At 41.0% G+C, this 13,460-nt stretch overlaps 1 protein-coding gene across 1 annotated transcript; it reads right to left on the bottom strand.

The window, feature by feature from the left end:
* Window positions 1-9,292: 9,292 nt before the first annotated feature.
* On the bottom strand, window positions 9,293-12,632 carry LOC110704831 (uncharacterized GPI-anchored protein At4g28100-like). The gene is made up of 2 exons (XM_021882645.1): window positions 11,646-12,632; window positions 9,293-9,925 (listed from the first exon to the last, which is right to left on the bottom strand). The coding sequence occupies exons 1-2, from the start codon at window positions 12,285-12,287 to the stop codon at window positions 9,578-9,580; spliced, it is 990 nt and encodes a 329-aa protein (XP_021738337.1). The 5' UTR covers window positions 12,288-12,632; the 3' UTR covers window positions 9,293-9,577.
* Window positions 12,633-13,460: the final 828 nt, after the last annotated feature.

Below are 13,460 nucleotides of genomic sequence, written 5' to 3'. Positions count from 1 at the left end.
TCTACCCATCCGGCTGGGAGAGAAGGGAGAGGGGCGTCACATGGTCGTCTGGTTCTTGGTCGTAGATGAGCTGAATGCCTGTAATCTCATTTTGGGCCGTTCGACTCTAAACAAATCTAAGGTCGTCATTATCCCATCCCTCATGTTGTTGAAATTTGAAAGAGATGATGGTTCTGTTAGCTCCCTAAATGGAGACCGAAAGACGCCTCGAGAGTGCTATCTCTCAAACGTCAAGCTCACGGTTGTTGACAAGGACGTAGAGCCAATAGACCTTGACAATGTTAAGGAAGCAAAGCCTGCTCCACCAGCAGGTGGCAAGAAGAGAATGGCCAACCAGCTGGTGACTGTCAAGAAATAGAAGAAATAGCAATCACTGACTGGGGAACGGTAAGATGAACTCCGTCCTCAGCCAGCTGGTGAGCACATTGACCTCGCCCTGGATGACACACATCCGGAGCGAACTTTAAAGGTTGCGACGGTTACTTTTGCTAAGTTGGGGGCAGACTTGCACAATCTGCTGAAGGAATTCAAGGACATTTTTTCCTCTGAAGTGAAAGAGATGCCTAGACATGCTTTAATGGGTTTCATGGATGCCTATTCACGTTTTCATTAGATACCCTTGTGGAAGAAAGATCAAGAGAAGACGACATTTGTCACTGATCAGGGGTTATTCTGTTATACTATGATGTCGTTTGGCTTAAAGAATGCACCTGCTACTTTCCAACGAATGATTAATACGGTCTTCATTAATCAAATCGCAAGAAATTTAAAGGCGTACATTGATGACATGATAGTCAAATCCAAACCACAGACGGATCATCTTGTTGACCTCCGAGAAACCTTCACCACACTCAGGCGGCACAAGGTCATGCTCAATCCCAAGAAGTGTGTCTTTGGTGTTGAGACTATGAAGTTTCTCGGATTTTTTATTGATCAAAGGGGGATAGAGGCCAACCTAGAGAAGATACAGGAGGTCATTGATATGAAGTCACCCCGCACTGTAAAAGAAGTTCAGAAGTTAACCAGTTGTCTGGCGACATTGGGGAGATTCCTCAGACGGCCTGGTGACAAGTGCCTCAATTTCTTTCAAGCGATCAGGAAGAAGACAATGTTTGAATGAGGTGATGATGTTGAGGCGGCCTTTTAAAAATTAAAAGAACATTTGCATTCTTTTCCAAGGCTTGTTAGCCCTCTGCCCAAGGAGATGCTTTACATGTACTTAGCCGTCTCAAATCATGCCCTCAGTGTCGTTCTCCTTGCTGAGAGAGACGACATCCAACTCCCGGTCAATTTCATTAGCCACGTTCTTCGAAATGCTAAACTCAGGTACCCAACAGTTGAGAAATTTGGCCTTGCTCTATTCACGGCAGTCAAGAAGTTGAAACCATATTTCTTAGCACATCCGGTGGTAATCTACACAGACCAACCTCTCAAGCGGTCAATGACAACCTTGGAGTCATCCGGTAGGATGCTCAAATGGGCCATTGAAATGCAAAGTCTTGAAATCTCTTTCGAACCAAGGAAGGCAGTGAAGGGTCAAGCGTTCGCCGACTTCTTTGTTGAAATGACAAGGCTAGTTGAATCAGAAAATCTTGATCAGGTTTAGAAGGTGTATGTAGACGGGATGACTTTGCATCAACAAAGAAGTCAAGAAGTTGAACCAGCCTATGAACGGCATACACCTTTGACCGCCTCTGCCTCTACCCACTTGGTTAAGTAGTCAACATCAAGTGGTTCAACTTCTTAGTACCTTGACTTCCGAATGAACGACTGTATGAACGACTATGAACGACTGTAGTGAGGGATAATATGCTACTCTCCTGAGGGAGACAAATATGAATATGCACTGCGGTTCAAGTTCTAGGCCTCAAACAATGAGACTGAATATGAGGCCCTACTAGCCGGTATATGCATGTGTAAGGCGGCAGGGGCAAGGAAGATTGACGCCTGCTCTTATTCACAACTAGTTGTTAGCCAATACCATGGTGACTATGAGGCCACTCATCTAGCTATGATCGAATACTTACAGGCAGTCAGAATAGAGGTTGGGACACTTGACGAATTCCACTTAAGTCAAGTGCCCCGGTCAGAAAACAATCAGGCGGATGCTCTATCTAAGCTAGCGTCATCCGCCTCCTGTGATACACCTCGGTCAGTCTTTTGGGAAGTAATGGAAAATGAAGTATTGAAGAAGATCCCATTGGAGTACTTGACCAAAGTTCAACCTGGATGGACGGCATCCAGGCCTATCTGCTAGACGCCACTATATCGGATACTTATTCAGAAATGGTTGCAATGAAAAAGCATGCGGCCAATTTTGAGATCCGAAAAGGAGAACTCTTCAAAGAGGGCTTTTTGCAGCCTCTGTTGAACTGTATCACCCCCAAGAAGGGGCATGAGATTTTGGAAGACTTACATTCGGCTATTGCGCCTCACATATAGGCTACAGGGCTCTAGCAACAAGGGTCAGGCGGCAAGGCTACTTTTGGCCCACTCTTGAGCCTGATGCCATGGAAATGGTGAAGAAGTGTGATAAGTGTCAAAGATTTGGCAAGCTCATCCACCGTCTGGTCACTGATCTGAAGACCATTCATAGCCCAGTACCATTCGCCAAATGGGGCATGGATATCTTAGATCTGTATACAACCGCACCAGGCAAACGCCGGTATATTCTAGTTGTTGTTGACTACTTAACCAAGTGGGTAGAGGCAGAGGCGGTCAAAGGTATTAAGACGACAGAGGATGTCATGTCCTTCATCTAGAAGAACATCATCACCCGGTTTTTGGTACCTATGTCTATGGTATTTGACAATGGCCCTCAATTTGAGACGCCTACCCTCAAGAATTGGTTGGGAGACCAAGGGATCTCACACTGCTTTACCTCAGCCGGTCGGCCCCAAGCAAACGGCTAGGTTGAAACCTTCAACAAGCTAATCTCATACGGCATTAAGAAGAAAATTGAAAAAGTTAGCGGTCTATGGGCAGAAGAGTTAACTCATATCCTATGGGACATCTGAACAACAGCAAAAGGGGCAACCGATGAAACCCCATTCCTCATGGTATACGGTGTTAAAGTCGTCATACCTATCGAGCATTATGAGCCGACTCTTCGAGTTATGTTGTAATGAGGAGGCAAACTAGGAGGCCATGCGGCTGACATTGGACTCACTTCCGAAACGCCGGGGCTATGCTACCTTGCGCCATGAGATTTACTGTCTGAGAATGACAAGAGCCAACAACAAGAGAGTAAACAAACGGCCCTTGAAAGTTGGGGACTTTTTGTTAAGGAAAATGGAGGCAACCGGTAGGGCCAATGAGCAAGGCAAGTTGACTCCCAACTAGGAAGGTCCCTACCGGATTTATGAAGAAGTAAGAGGCGGCACTTATAGCTTGGAAACTCCATACGGTAGGCAGCTAGCCAGAACTTGGAATGTAGACAACTTAAAGAAGTACTACTTCTAAGACTTGTAAATTTTTTGTAAATAAAAAGCTTATCAATGAAAAGTTGCTTTTTATTTTCAATCTGTTTATTTTTGCTTTATTAGATATGCCTCCCTATGGGAACACCGCATGTGCAATGTGCAAGCGGCAAAATCTAAACCAGCCGTCTGCTCTTAAAAGAGTAAGACATTCAGCGACGCCCATCCAGGTGAATTCGTTGCAGAGAGCATCTCCCATTTGGGTGATACATTGCTCTATAAGCTCAAACACAAATGGCACAAGTGACTACCTCAATAATGGTTAGCTCATAGTCGTTTGACCTGAATAATCTAAAATGGAACCTAAACGGCGTAGTAAACCGCATGCCCAAAGGACATCAAGCGATAGCCGCCCGTTATTTCAACTTAGATTAAAACTTTATAATTTAACGATCCTCCCAATGGGACAAAAGGACGTTTGAGTACACTATTTGCATGGATAATCTAGTCCAACTTGACAGATGGCCCAGAAAGTGGAGAGAGTATTCTTTGTCCAATGGACAAAGTAATACTAAAAATCGTCTGGGTATCTACGTTCTTACTGTCTCGACCTTGGACGGCTTGGCTTGGGGCAATCATGGTAATGATTCATTGACCAAGGAACCCGTCATACTCTTCAAAGTATCAAGAGTTCCTAGGTTAATTAATCTGCTTTTTGAAACATACCACACATCAGGGGTGGTCAGCCGGTTTGTTAATTGTCGTATGTGATTAACATGTTACGCAGAAATCAAAGCATATATGGCAAAAATTCAAAGAATTGCAAACTTGAAAATTTGAAAAACTCAAATTGAAGCAAAACCGACTCAGTTGTCCATTCCATTAATAAAACCCGACCCTAAAGCCGGAGGAGATATTGTCAAACCAGATCCACGTCCAGAAAAATTAAAGATTATGAAAATTACAACAGATACTCGGCACGCAGGCCGGAAAAGCAGACGACTTAAGGCCGAAAAAAAAGAAATAAAGCTTAATTTTGCTGAGGCGGGGCCATCGACAAGTCCTCGGGCGGAGGCAAAGCAGAGTTCACCTGTACATATTCCGCCTGCTGCTCTTTCTCTACCTTCTCCGGTTCCTTGTTTTCCACTGAGTCCTCCTTGTACGCCCATACATCAAACGGCTTCGGCTCTGGCTTTCGCTCTACCCTAGCAGTAAGAACAAGATTTGCATATTAATATCATCAAGGAACAGACACCCCATTCGGTTCCCGGATGAAGGAGGTCCCAAGCCATTTTCATGCGATCTTCGTAGTCTTGTTCATTCTCCTCTATGAGGCAGTTCTGCTCAGCCTCCAAAGCCTCTTGATGACTAGTCCTTATCAGAGCCAGCTCATTCTTCAGACGGTCAACGTTTGCCCGGAGATTGGTGTTCTCCTGGTACGCACCTTCCAAAGTTTTGAGTTCCGACTAGGCATTTTTGAGTGCCACCTCAAAAACGAAGGCTTTCTTGTTCGCCTCATCGAGCGCAGACGTCAGCTGCCAGATAGACTCCGCTTGCATTAGTAACTTAGCCTTAGTCTCAAGATCATTTATTGTACATTGATATTGGGCAACATCAGCAGACTCAGCCGCCCGGGCTTTGGCAGCCCTTACCTCCTCCTGTTTGCGGGCATACGACTTCTTTAGCCCGTCAACTCTCAGCATGGCCTATATTATACAAATGGCATGTTAGACACCCATCCAGTATTTTACTAAGTAGAATATCTAAGGGTTTGAGTTAAGTTAAGATACCTCAGACAGTAAGGCAATGATGCGTTCAACAGTAAATGTATGCACCCCAAGTAAGGCCTCCTTCTCCTCCTTGGGTATGGACCTTAGCATGGTCTTGGAGAACTAATGCACATCCAGCCATCGGGGGAATAAATTTGCAACATAAGGTAGAGTTGGTGAGTAAGCAACACAGGCGCCACCAATAGACTGCCGGCTGCCTGAAGAACCCTCTAATTGTTGTTTAGAGCGTGACTTGACCCGCATGGGCCAAGGAAGATCAAAGGGAGTATCAAAGGGGTCATTCGTACCTTGGTGTAATGGCTGAAGGCTTAGCTTGCCTACAGCCACTACAGAATCGCTTACAGCTTTGTGTGAATCGCCACCCTTCAGTGCCTCAGTGGCGCTCGACTTACCAATGTCTATCCCAAGACCAAAGTTCTTTATGCTCTTCCCCCCGACGGTCGGACGACCCTTCCTAAGTGGAAGATCAGAAACCGTCTGGGATGAAACCTTCTTGGACTTGGCTGAGCTTTTGGCCTCGTCCTCAAACTTCCGTTTGATCAGCTTGGTAAATGATCTTTGAGGCCCCTTGTCTCCATCCTGGATGAAGAAAACAAATTGTCAGACACAGCCGGCACATATATGTATGAAAGAAGAATGATCATGACAGACGGGATAAACATGATCCTTCTGGGAAGCCGCCTGTTAGGCCCGTCTTTTCTCAGCAAGGTCCTTCCTTATTGGGGCAGCTGAGCGCGCAGGCGTCTTGTGTTCTGGAACCATGGCTCTAGCGTCCTATGCAATAAAAATCATCTGTTAGATCACTAAACAACAAGAAACTACAAGGGTGAAAGCAATAAAGGCGACATTAAAATGCCGGATGATTATTTGACATACATTTGTCAAACATGGTACTAAGACCACAAGCGGTTAAGAAGCACTCATCCTTCAGCCACTCATGCTTTGGTACCCAATTTTTTGGCACAATGATTTGATCACCGGTTGATAGGGGCATGGTGGTTACCCCAAAGAAATCCGGCTCTATTATTTTAGCCTAGTCGTCGTCTGGGATGTGGGGCATAGCACACTTCTTGCCTAGCAGCCCTGGCTTTTTATGGTAACGACGATACTCATGATTTTCTCGTCGTTTGAGAGAAGAAACAAAATAGAACTTGTTCCTCCAATCAGACCACTTAGACGGTTTGTTTAAGGTCATAAGGTATTCCTGGTAAGTGGTCATTGTGTACCACGTCCGCCAGCCGCCTGGATTACGGCTCAAATAATTCACCTTGGAAAAAGCCTCCCAGCCGGGATGGAGGTTCTGCATCTCACAGGTTGTAATGTAGCCCAGAATGTTGACCCAGGAGTTTGGGGTCAACTGTCACACGCCTAGGCCATATCCTCGAATTATGGTCTTTATTACGTCATGGAAGGGGAAGCGGTGGCCGGCTAAGAATGCCGCCTCATAACAGCCAAAGTAGTCATTGACGTTTCCTTGGTCATCTTCCCATGCTATGGTGCGCAATTCAAGTGGCATAGTTCCCCCCAAGGGAACGAATCTTTTTGAAGTTTTCAAGGCCCGCCCGCATGTTTGCCCTATCCCTGGCTGAAACATGAATTTGAAACGGGTTCGTCTTATTACTCCAGAGGTGGCGCTTCTCCTCCTCATCCACCACCGGCTCTAATGTGTTGTTGTTGCCCTCTTCAAGGTCCGACCCAGATGCGGACTCCCCACTATCTCTCTCTCAGAGCTAGTCCTAGAGCCGACCTCTTCGTCGTCTTCAAGCTTAAACTCTGCTAAGATACTATCACTTGGAGTGCTAGGGGCATCCGGTGGAGAATTCACTTCTTCCTCAACCAGTCTGACTTTGTCAGACGGTACTTCTACTATGTCCTCCTCTCTATAATCCGGATCAGGTGCCGTCTGCTTTGTCCGAGCCATAGTGTCTTGCACAGACACAGAGACGGACGTATTTGGGGAAGAACAAGGGTGGTCCAAACACCCAGAGATGACATCCCTAGTCTTGGACTCAGCCGTACCAGGAGACCGGCTAACTACTTTCCTAGGCTGTGCCATGTATGTTTTTGGTGAATCCATTTATTCAATGCAATATACACAAACGGTAAAAAGAATGAAAGAGCTGAGAAGGGGAGAGATGGTACCTCAAACGTATTTTTCTGAAAGAAAGAGGTATCAAGCGCTAACCGACTATAACAGGCGGGAAGAAAACCAAGCAATTGTCTCGAAGGCACTCAGGCGGTTATCAGACTCTCTCTCTCTAGAAATTACGGGGATGCCCTGAATTTACCCCTCTATAAATGTCAACAATGAGAAGGGGGGTAAAACCTTATTTAAAGAGGGGTAAATTCAGGGCATCCCCGTAATTTCCCCAGAAGGTGAAAGGTTTTTACTGTTCACTAATGGCAAACTGACAAGTGTCACAGACGCCACGTGGCACGCCACGTCACCCTGTGAAGGGCAAATGATTTGGGTAAAAATACCCAGGCCATGTGGCCCTATCAGAAGGCGACACGTGTCACCCTAGGAGAGGTCCAAAAAGGACCAATCACTAGTTAACACATGGCACTCCCAATTCATCAGGGAAAAAGACGACCTTCGGGGCCCAATTCTCGAGAAGGCCGTGGAAACGGCGCAGCCCATTTACCTAGGTTAATGACCTAGAAAAGGGAGCATTGATTCCCATGATCCCATAAATAGGGAGATTTACCCTATTTTTGGGGACAGATACAGATACATTCATTCCTTACATTACAATCAATTCTCTTACAACAAAAAAATACCTGATCTCGGGATCCGAGAAGATCTACTTTTACTTTCCGCTTTTTACTCCGAACACGTACTAACTTGATCGTTGGAGACGAAACTCTGCACAACCGAAGCTTCCGTTTGTTTGCAGGTACAACCAGCGAGATCCCAGTCTTAGTGACGTAACTCTCCCGCAGGACACATAAAAAACCCCGAAACAATAGGGAATTGTGACAAGTACTACATTTGATTAGCTGTATTATTTAATGTTCAAATTGGTCTAAAATTCTAAGCACATAATCAAATACTTTTATGGAAGAAGAATTGGTATAAAATGTTAGTTTTTTTTTTTTGAATAAGTACTCCGTATTTTGAATTTTTAAATTTGTAAAACTTCCACTAATTAAGTATATATTTATTTTAGTATTTTTGTCAAACTAAGTAATGTCGTTCATATGTCCCCCCAATTTAAAATTCCTGGCACCACCACTAGATTTAACAATAAAAAGGTAACCAAACGGAACATTATTGACGGACATGACCTATTGTAGGTGTCATATGAGTTGGCGTACTTAAGCGGATAACAAGAATATGTTTAACAACGCATAAAAATGTGTGCATATGACATAGTACAATTAGGAATAAGAATAAAATAGTGAGATGCCAACAAGTAAAAAAAAAAAAAAAAAAAAAAAAAAAAAAACTTAAGCCATTAATGAATCATTGTATGAAAGGGAAAAAAGACAATTAGGGATAAATTCGAAACACAACATGAATTGATTCATTAAGGTTACCCCTCCAACAATCCATAACATTGTTAACTCCATATTCTAACCTTTGTCATCCCATAGTAATGGATAGCCTTAATGTGGACATTGGAACGAAATTTCTCCTTTTTAAAATCATTTATATATTCAATATTATTATTATGGCTAATTAACTTTTACGGGGCGTTTGACTACTGTATTTTTTGGATCGAAAATGAATTTGATTAAACCGATATCATTACCAAATGTTTGGTTTGAAGACATGATAACAATTACTATTAGCTAAGGATAATGGTTACCCCTCATTTGTTATCTCTCAAAAACTTGGAGTAACAAATACTCTTACGGTCTTACCCTCCTCTTAACAAATACCCTTTTCATGGTCAAACCAAACAAATGAAAAGGTAATAACTAAATGATTCCTTTGTTCCCTTTTATTTGTTTCATTTCCACTCCGTTTCTATTTTCCGAAACAAACGCCGCTCAGAGTTTAGACCTTAGAATCTTTAAGACAATTAGACATTAGAGAGCCAGTAATAAGCTTATAAAAATGCATCGAATAAGCATATATAGGGAATCAGAACTTAGGAACATATACAAATTTATTTACCAAAATAATGAGACAAAACAATGCCTACAAAAATCCCAACTTCTAATCGAAGTAATTTACAGCGGGTAAAATGACAAAAATAGCCCCCTGTAAACAACGCCAAAAAGTGTCCACTAGCTTCACGTGACTCTGACAACGCAAACATCAGAAGATACAAAGCAGAAGGTGAAGCAGAAGAAGCAGACAAATTCAAGAGAGAGAAAATTTTCTAGTAAGAGAAAGTAATTAAGTTCTTATTTTTAGGGTTACCCTAATAATAGTAACAGGAGGGTAAATACGTAAATTAAGCCGAGGCAAAAGAAAAAAGAAATAGACGACGGAGATGATGCGGATGAGTTGAATTTGTTAAATTGTAGAGAATCGACGGCCAGAGGCATGTTCTCTTGGTCAGGGCTGCACTTAGATTGGTGAGGGTGCGCGCTATACATGATTGCGCGCAGTACAGCCGAGACTGTTGGTATGTACATTGTTTTGTTCCGCGCCAAAAGCCACGTCAAACTCATTAGTTGGCAATCTCTGTTAAACATCTTTGACGCTCTACTAGTACTACTGCCTCCTATAATTTTTGTTCCGTTTTTGCCCCCGTCTTTTAGCTGTAATCATGGACAATTATAACAACTTGTAAAAATTTACCAAGGAAAATATACTATGGTTACTGGAAAAAAAAAAAAAAAAAAAAGAAGTCCATAATACATTTACGGAGTAATAAAAAATATTTAGACAGAAATTATAAACTTTTTTTCAACAAAATAAACAGTTTGGAGTTGCAAATGTGTTTAGGTCGTATGAAATAAAATCTGGCATAGTTCTTACTGTATCAGACTTTTTAACTTTAATTTCCAAAAAGGAAAAAGACGTGCTTAGTGCTATGATTTGTACTAGGTGAGTTTTTTTTTTTTTTTTTAATAATCAAACCGGTTTTTAACGAAATTCATTAAACATTTTTTATGATATATGGAATGAAAATTATGAAACTAAATTAGCCTTTTGTTACATATTTACTCCCTAATAAAATACAGAGGGAGTTAACATGAGGTATGGGGTTGATATGGGTGAACACTGTGAACCAAATACCCCCGTGTATTAACACACTAAAAATAGAAACAGTCAAATGTCGATACATCTCACAAAATCATAAAGCCCAAATGTCACCTTAATCTTTCTACTTCTATGATAAATTCTGATAACTGGTGTGTGAGGTATGAGTGTATGACTAGTAGAGCTAAAAGTAGTACTCCACTTCGTAATAAATTTCTTCTTTCCTCATTATATTTAGACTTCTGGAATTAAAAGTTCATTAATAACACTTTTCATTAGAAAATAGAAATGAGAAATATCGATAAACTAAAAATAAAATAAGGTAGGCCAGAAAATGTTGGCAATATGCTGGATTGCTGGCACAACCTTAATCACATACAAATGTGTATTCCACCAATGTCCAATTATCTTCGAGAAACACAATTTGACAATGAAATGAAAACTGAAAGGCAAATTAGGAGTATATTAAAGCATAACTTTTTTTTTGTCCAAAAATCCTAAATTCAGGCCATTACCTAATCCAACAGGGAAAAAAGATTCATCCACTACCCAAAACAACTTTTTCTACCTTGTCTCTTCTGCTATTATACATACTAGTATACCCTTTTTTGAAAAGTTGTAACGTTATAAATTAATTTCATATTTTATTTGGCAAAATAAAGCCAATATTAAATCACATTTAACCTATACGTAACTAGTTTAATTAACTTAATTAAGGGATAACTTTTTGTAAAGTATACCAAAATTTGACATTACTTTGGAGCTAGTTGAAAACGCATTTTCACTTTTTTACTTTTTGCATTGACAATTGTTTCATTTCAATCGATGATTATCATCCTAACCTTCTTCTATAATGCATTGAGAACCGAGATCCATACTATCACTAATATTACTACCTCCGTTTCTAATATTTTTCCAATTTTAACGGTGAGTGTCTCACAAAAATGTTCGAGATTAAAGGGTGTACATTTAAAGTTATGTTAATCTACAAAATTATTTTCTATTTTCGACATTTATAGTCATCTACAATTTTATAAGTTCTAAAAATTACTCTAATAAATAAATAAATAAAACCCTCTAAGAAATCAAAACCATAAATAAAAATTGACAATAAATTAAAGTGAACATGAGATCCACGAGTGAGAAATTAATGAAAATTGGCATATATCATTTATTAAGGAGGGGACAAATAAATAAAATAAATTGAAGAAATGAAGATCAATAAATGAGGAAATGATTGGAGAATTTGAAGAAAATAACGTAATAAAAAAATACCTTTTCAAGAGCACCAAGGCATTTAGTACACCCAGCATAAGTAGAATTACGACAGTTTTTCTCCAAATTCCTGACGCTAGCAGTAGGCGTCGCATTCCGATAATTCGCCGTCAAATTAAACGCAGTAGGACAACTTAACGACGCAATTTGATGAAGCCGAATGCCACAGAAACACAAAACGGTGTCGCATGTGCTATTCGGCTGAGGAAGAGTGATGTTTCGTTTCGAGAGCGACGACTGAAGCGAGTTGACGCATTTTTGCGAATCAGATTCAGGCATCATGGGTAAAACAGAGTCCGAGTCAGGGGAAACGGGGGGTTTAGCCGGGGGTAGTTCGAGAGCTGACCGAGCGTGAGCAGCATAGAGCCAAGCGGCTAGAACCGGGCAGCAGCGGCTACGGTCTAGGTTGTGACCACATGCTTCATTGACCCCGCCGAAGAGCTCGTCGGAGAGGTCTAAGTGGCAGGTTTGTGAGTCGGTTTGGAGTGGGAATGCCGGGACGGTGTTTGGGGTGGTTGGGTAGTCGTTTGGTTTGGTGGGTTCGACCGGCTCGGAAAGTAACCCGGCTGAAGCGAGGTGGGGGTGTAGGATGGAGAAGTATAAGATGAAAGGTATTATGACAAAATGATGAAGAGAATCCATTGTTGAGTTCTTTGGGAAAGAAGAAAGGAAGATTCAATGAGATACTTGATTGTTCAACTTTTTAAGGGAGTATTTGAAGGTTAAAAATGAGTGGGGAAAAGGAGAAAGAAAAGGGTAGATTTAAAGTAATAAGATGAGGAAAAGAAAGTGTTTATTTGTGTAAAAGATGATAGGAGAGAGAAAAAAGAGATGCCAAGAGAAGGTGAGGACGATGGGAAAAAGATGATTAGGAAGAGGAAAAGAGGGGGTATGGGGACTAGTGAAAAGATGTTCAAATGTTATGTTGTGCCTTGATCTTCATTCACTCATGCCCCACGGTCTAAATTCATGTTTATGTGAAAAAGTTGATTATATTGTGTAACATGAAAAATTATGGGATTAGCGACGTTAGATCCTTAAAACATTTCTCCTTGTCTTTACATATTGAGATAGTTACCTTTAACTTAATTGATTGGAGAACGAAATTAGATACTCCTATTGTTTCGAAATTATAAAAACAATTTTTATTTTTTACCGTATTAGAATTAATGGGATTAATATTATAAAATTAATGGGAAAATTTTTCAAAGTGAGCCTAATTGAGAAACAATGTTCCATATTAGACGCTTGGCAAAACTATTTACCAAACTAAGCTTTCAGGGTAAAATGTCATCCATGGTAGCGTTTTACCCTTGGCCAATTTTTTTTTTTAAATTTCAGTCAGGGCAAAAACGCCAGCCTGGTTGGCGTTATACCTTGACTGAAATTTTAAAAAAAATTTGGCCAGGGTAAAAACGCCAGCCTAGTTGGCGTTTTACTATTGTACAAAAAGCGCCAGCCTGGTTGGCATTTTTGCATCGGGTATTTCCATTCTATTTTTTTCATTGTTCTTCAAAAAACAATAAACCCCAATTCCCAAACCCTAACCCGCGCACAGTACCTCGCCCAATCCTCCATATATGCAGCAAATTCATCACTTCCCATTGCTTAGATCTTCATCATACTCACTAAATATTGTTCCTCCTTCTTTCTTTAACACTTTTATGCAGTGAATTTACCGTATTTGGGGTATGTATTCAATTTAATTATGTTACTTGTTTTTGATGTTTTATGGGAATTTATGTTTGTAATTTACAATTTATGTACTATATTGTTGTTCAAGTATGCAAAATAAGTATAACTACATAATACATT

Source organism: Chenopodium quinoa, unplaced genomic scaffold (genome assembly GCF_001683475.1).
Source record: "Chenopodium quinoa cultivar QQ74 unplaced genomic scaffold, ASM168347v1, whole genome shotgun sequence".
NCBI lineage: Eukaryota > Viridiplantae > Streptophyta > Magnoliopsida > Caryophyllales > Amaranthaceae > Chenopodium > Chenopodium quinoa.
Note: the sequence above shows the minus strand (reverse complement) of the source record. Positions and strands in the feature narration are given on the sequence as shown.

Excerpts from the sequence above, each read along its gene's own strand:
- LOC110704831 (XM_021882645.1), bottom strand. The coding sequence starts at position 12,287 with ATGGATTCTCTTCATCATTTTGTCATAATACCTTTCATCTTATACTTC. Across the intron at positions 9,926-11,645 it reads GCCTTGGTGCTCTTGAAAAG|CTAAAAGACGGGGGCAAAAA; the intron begins GTATTTTTTTAT and ends CCATGATTACAG.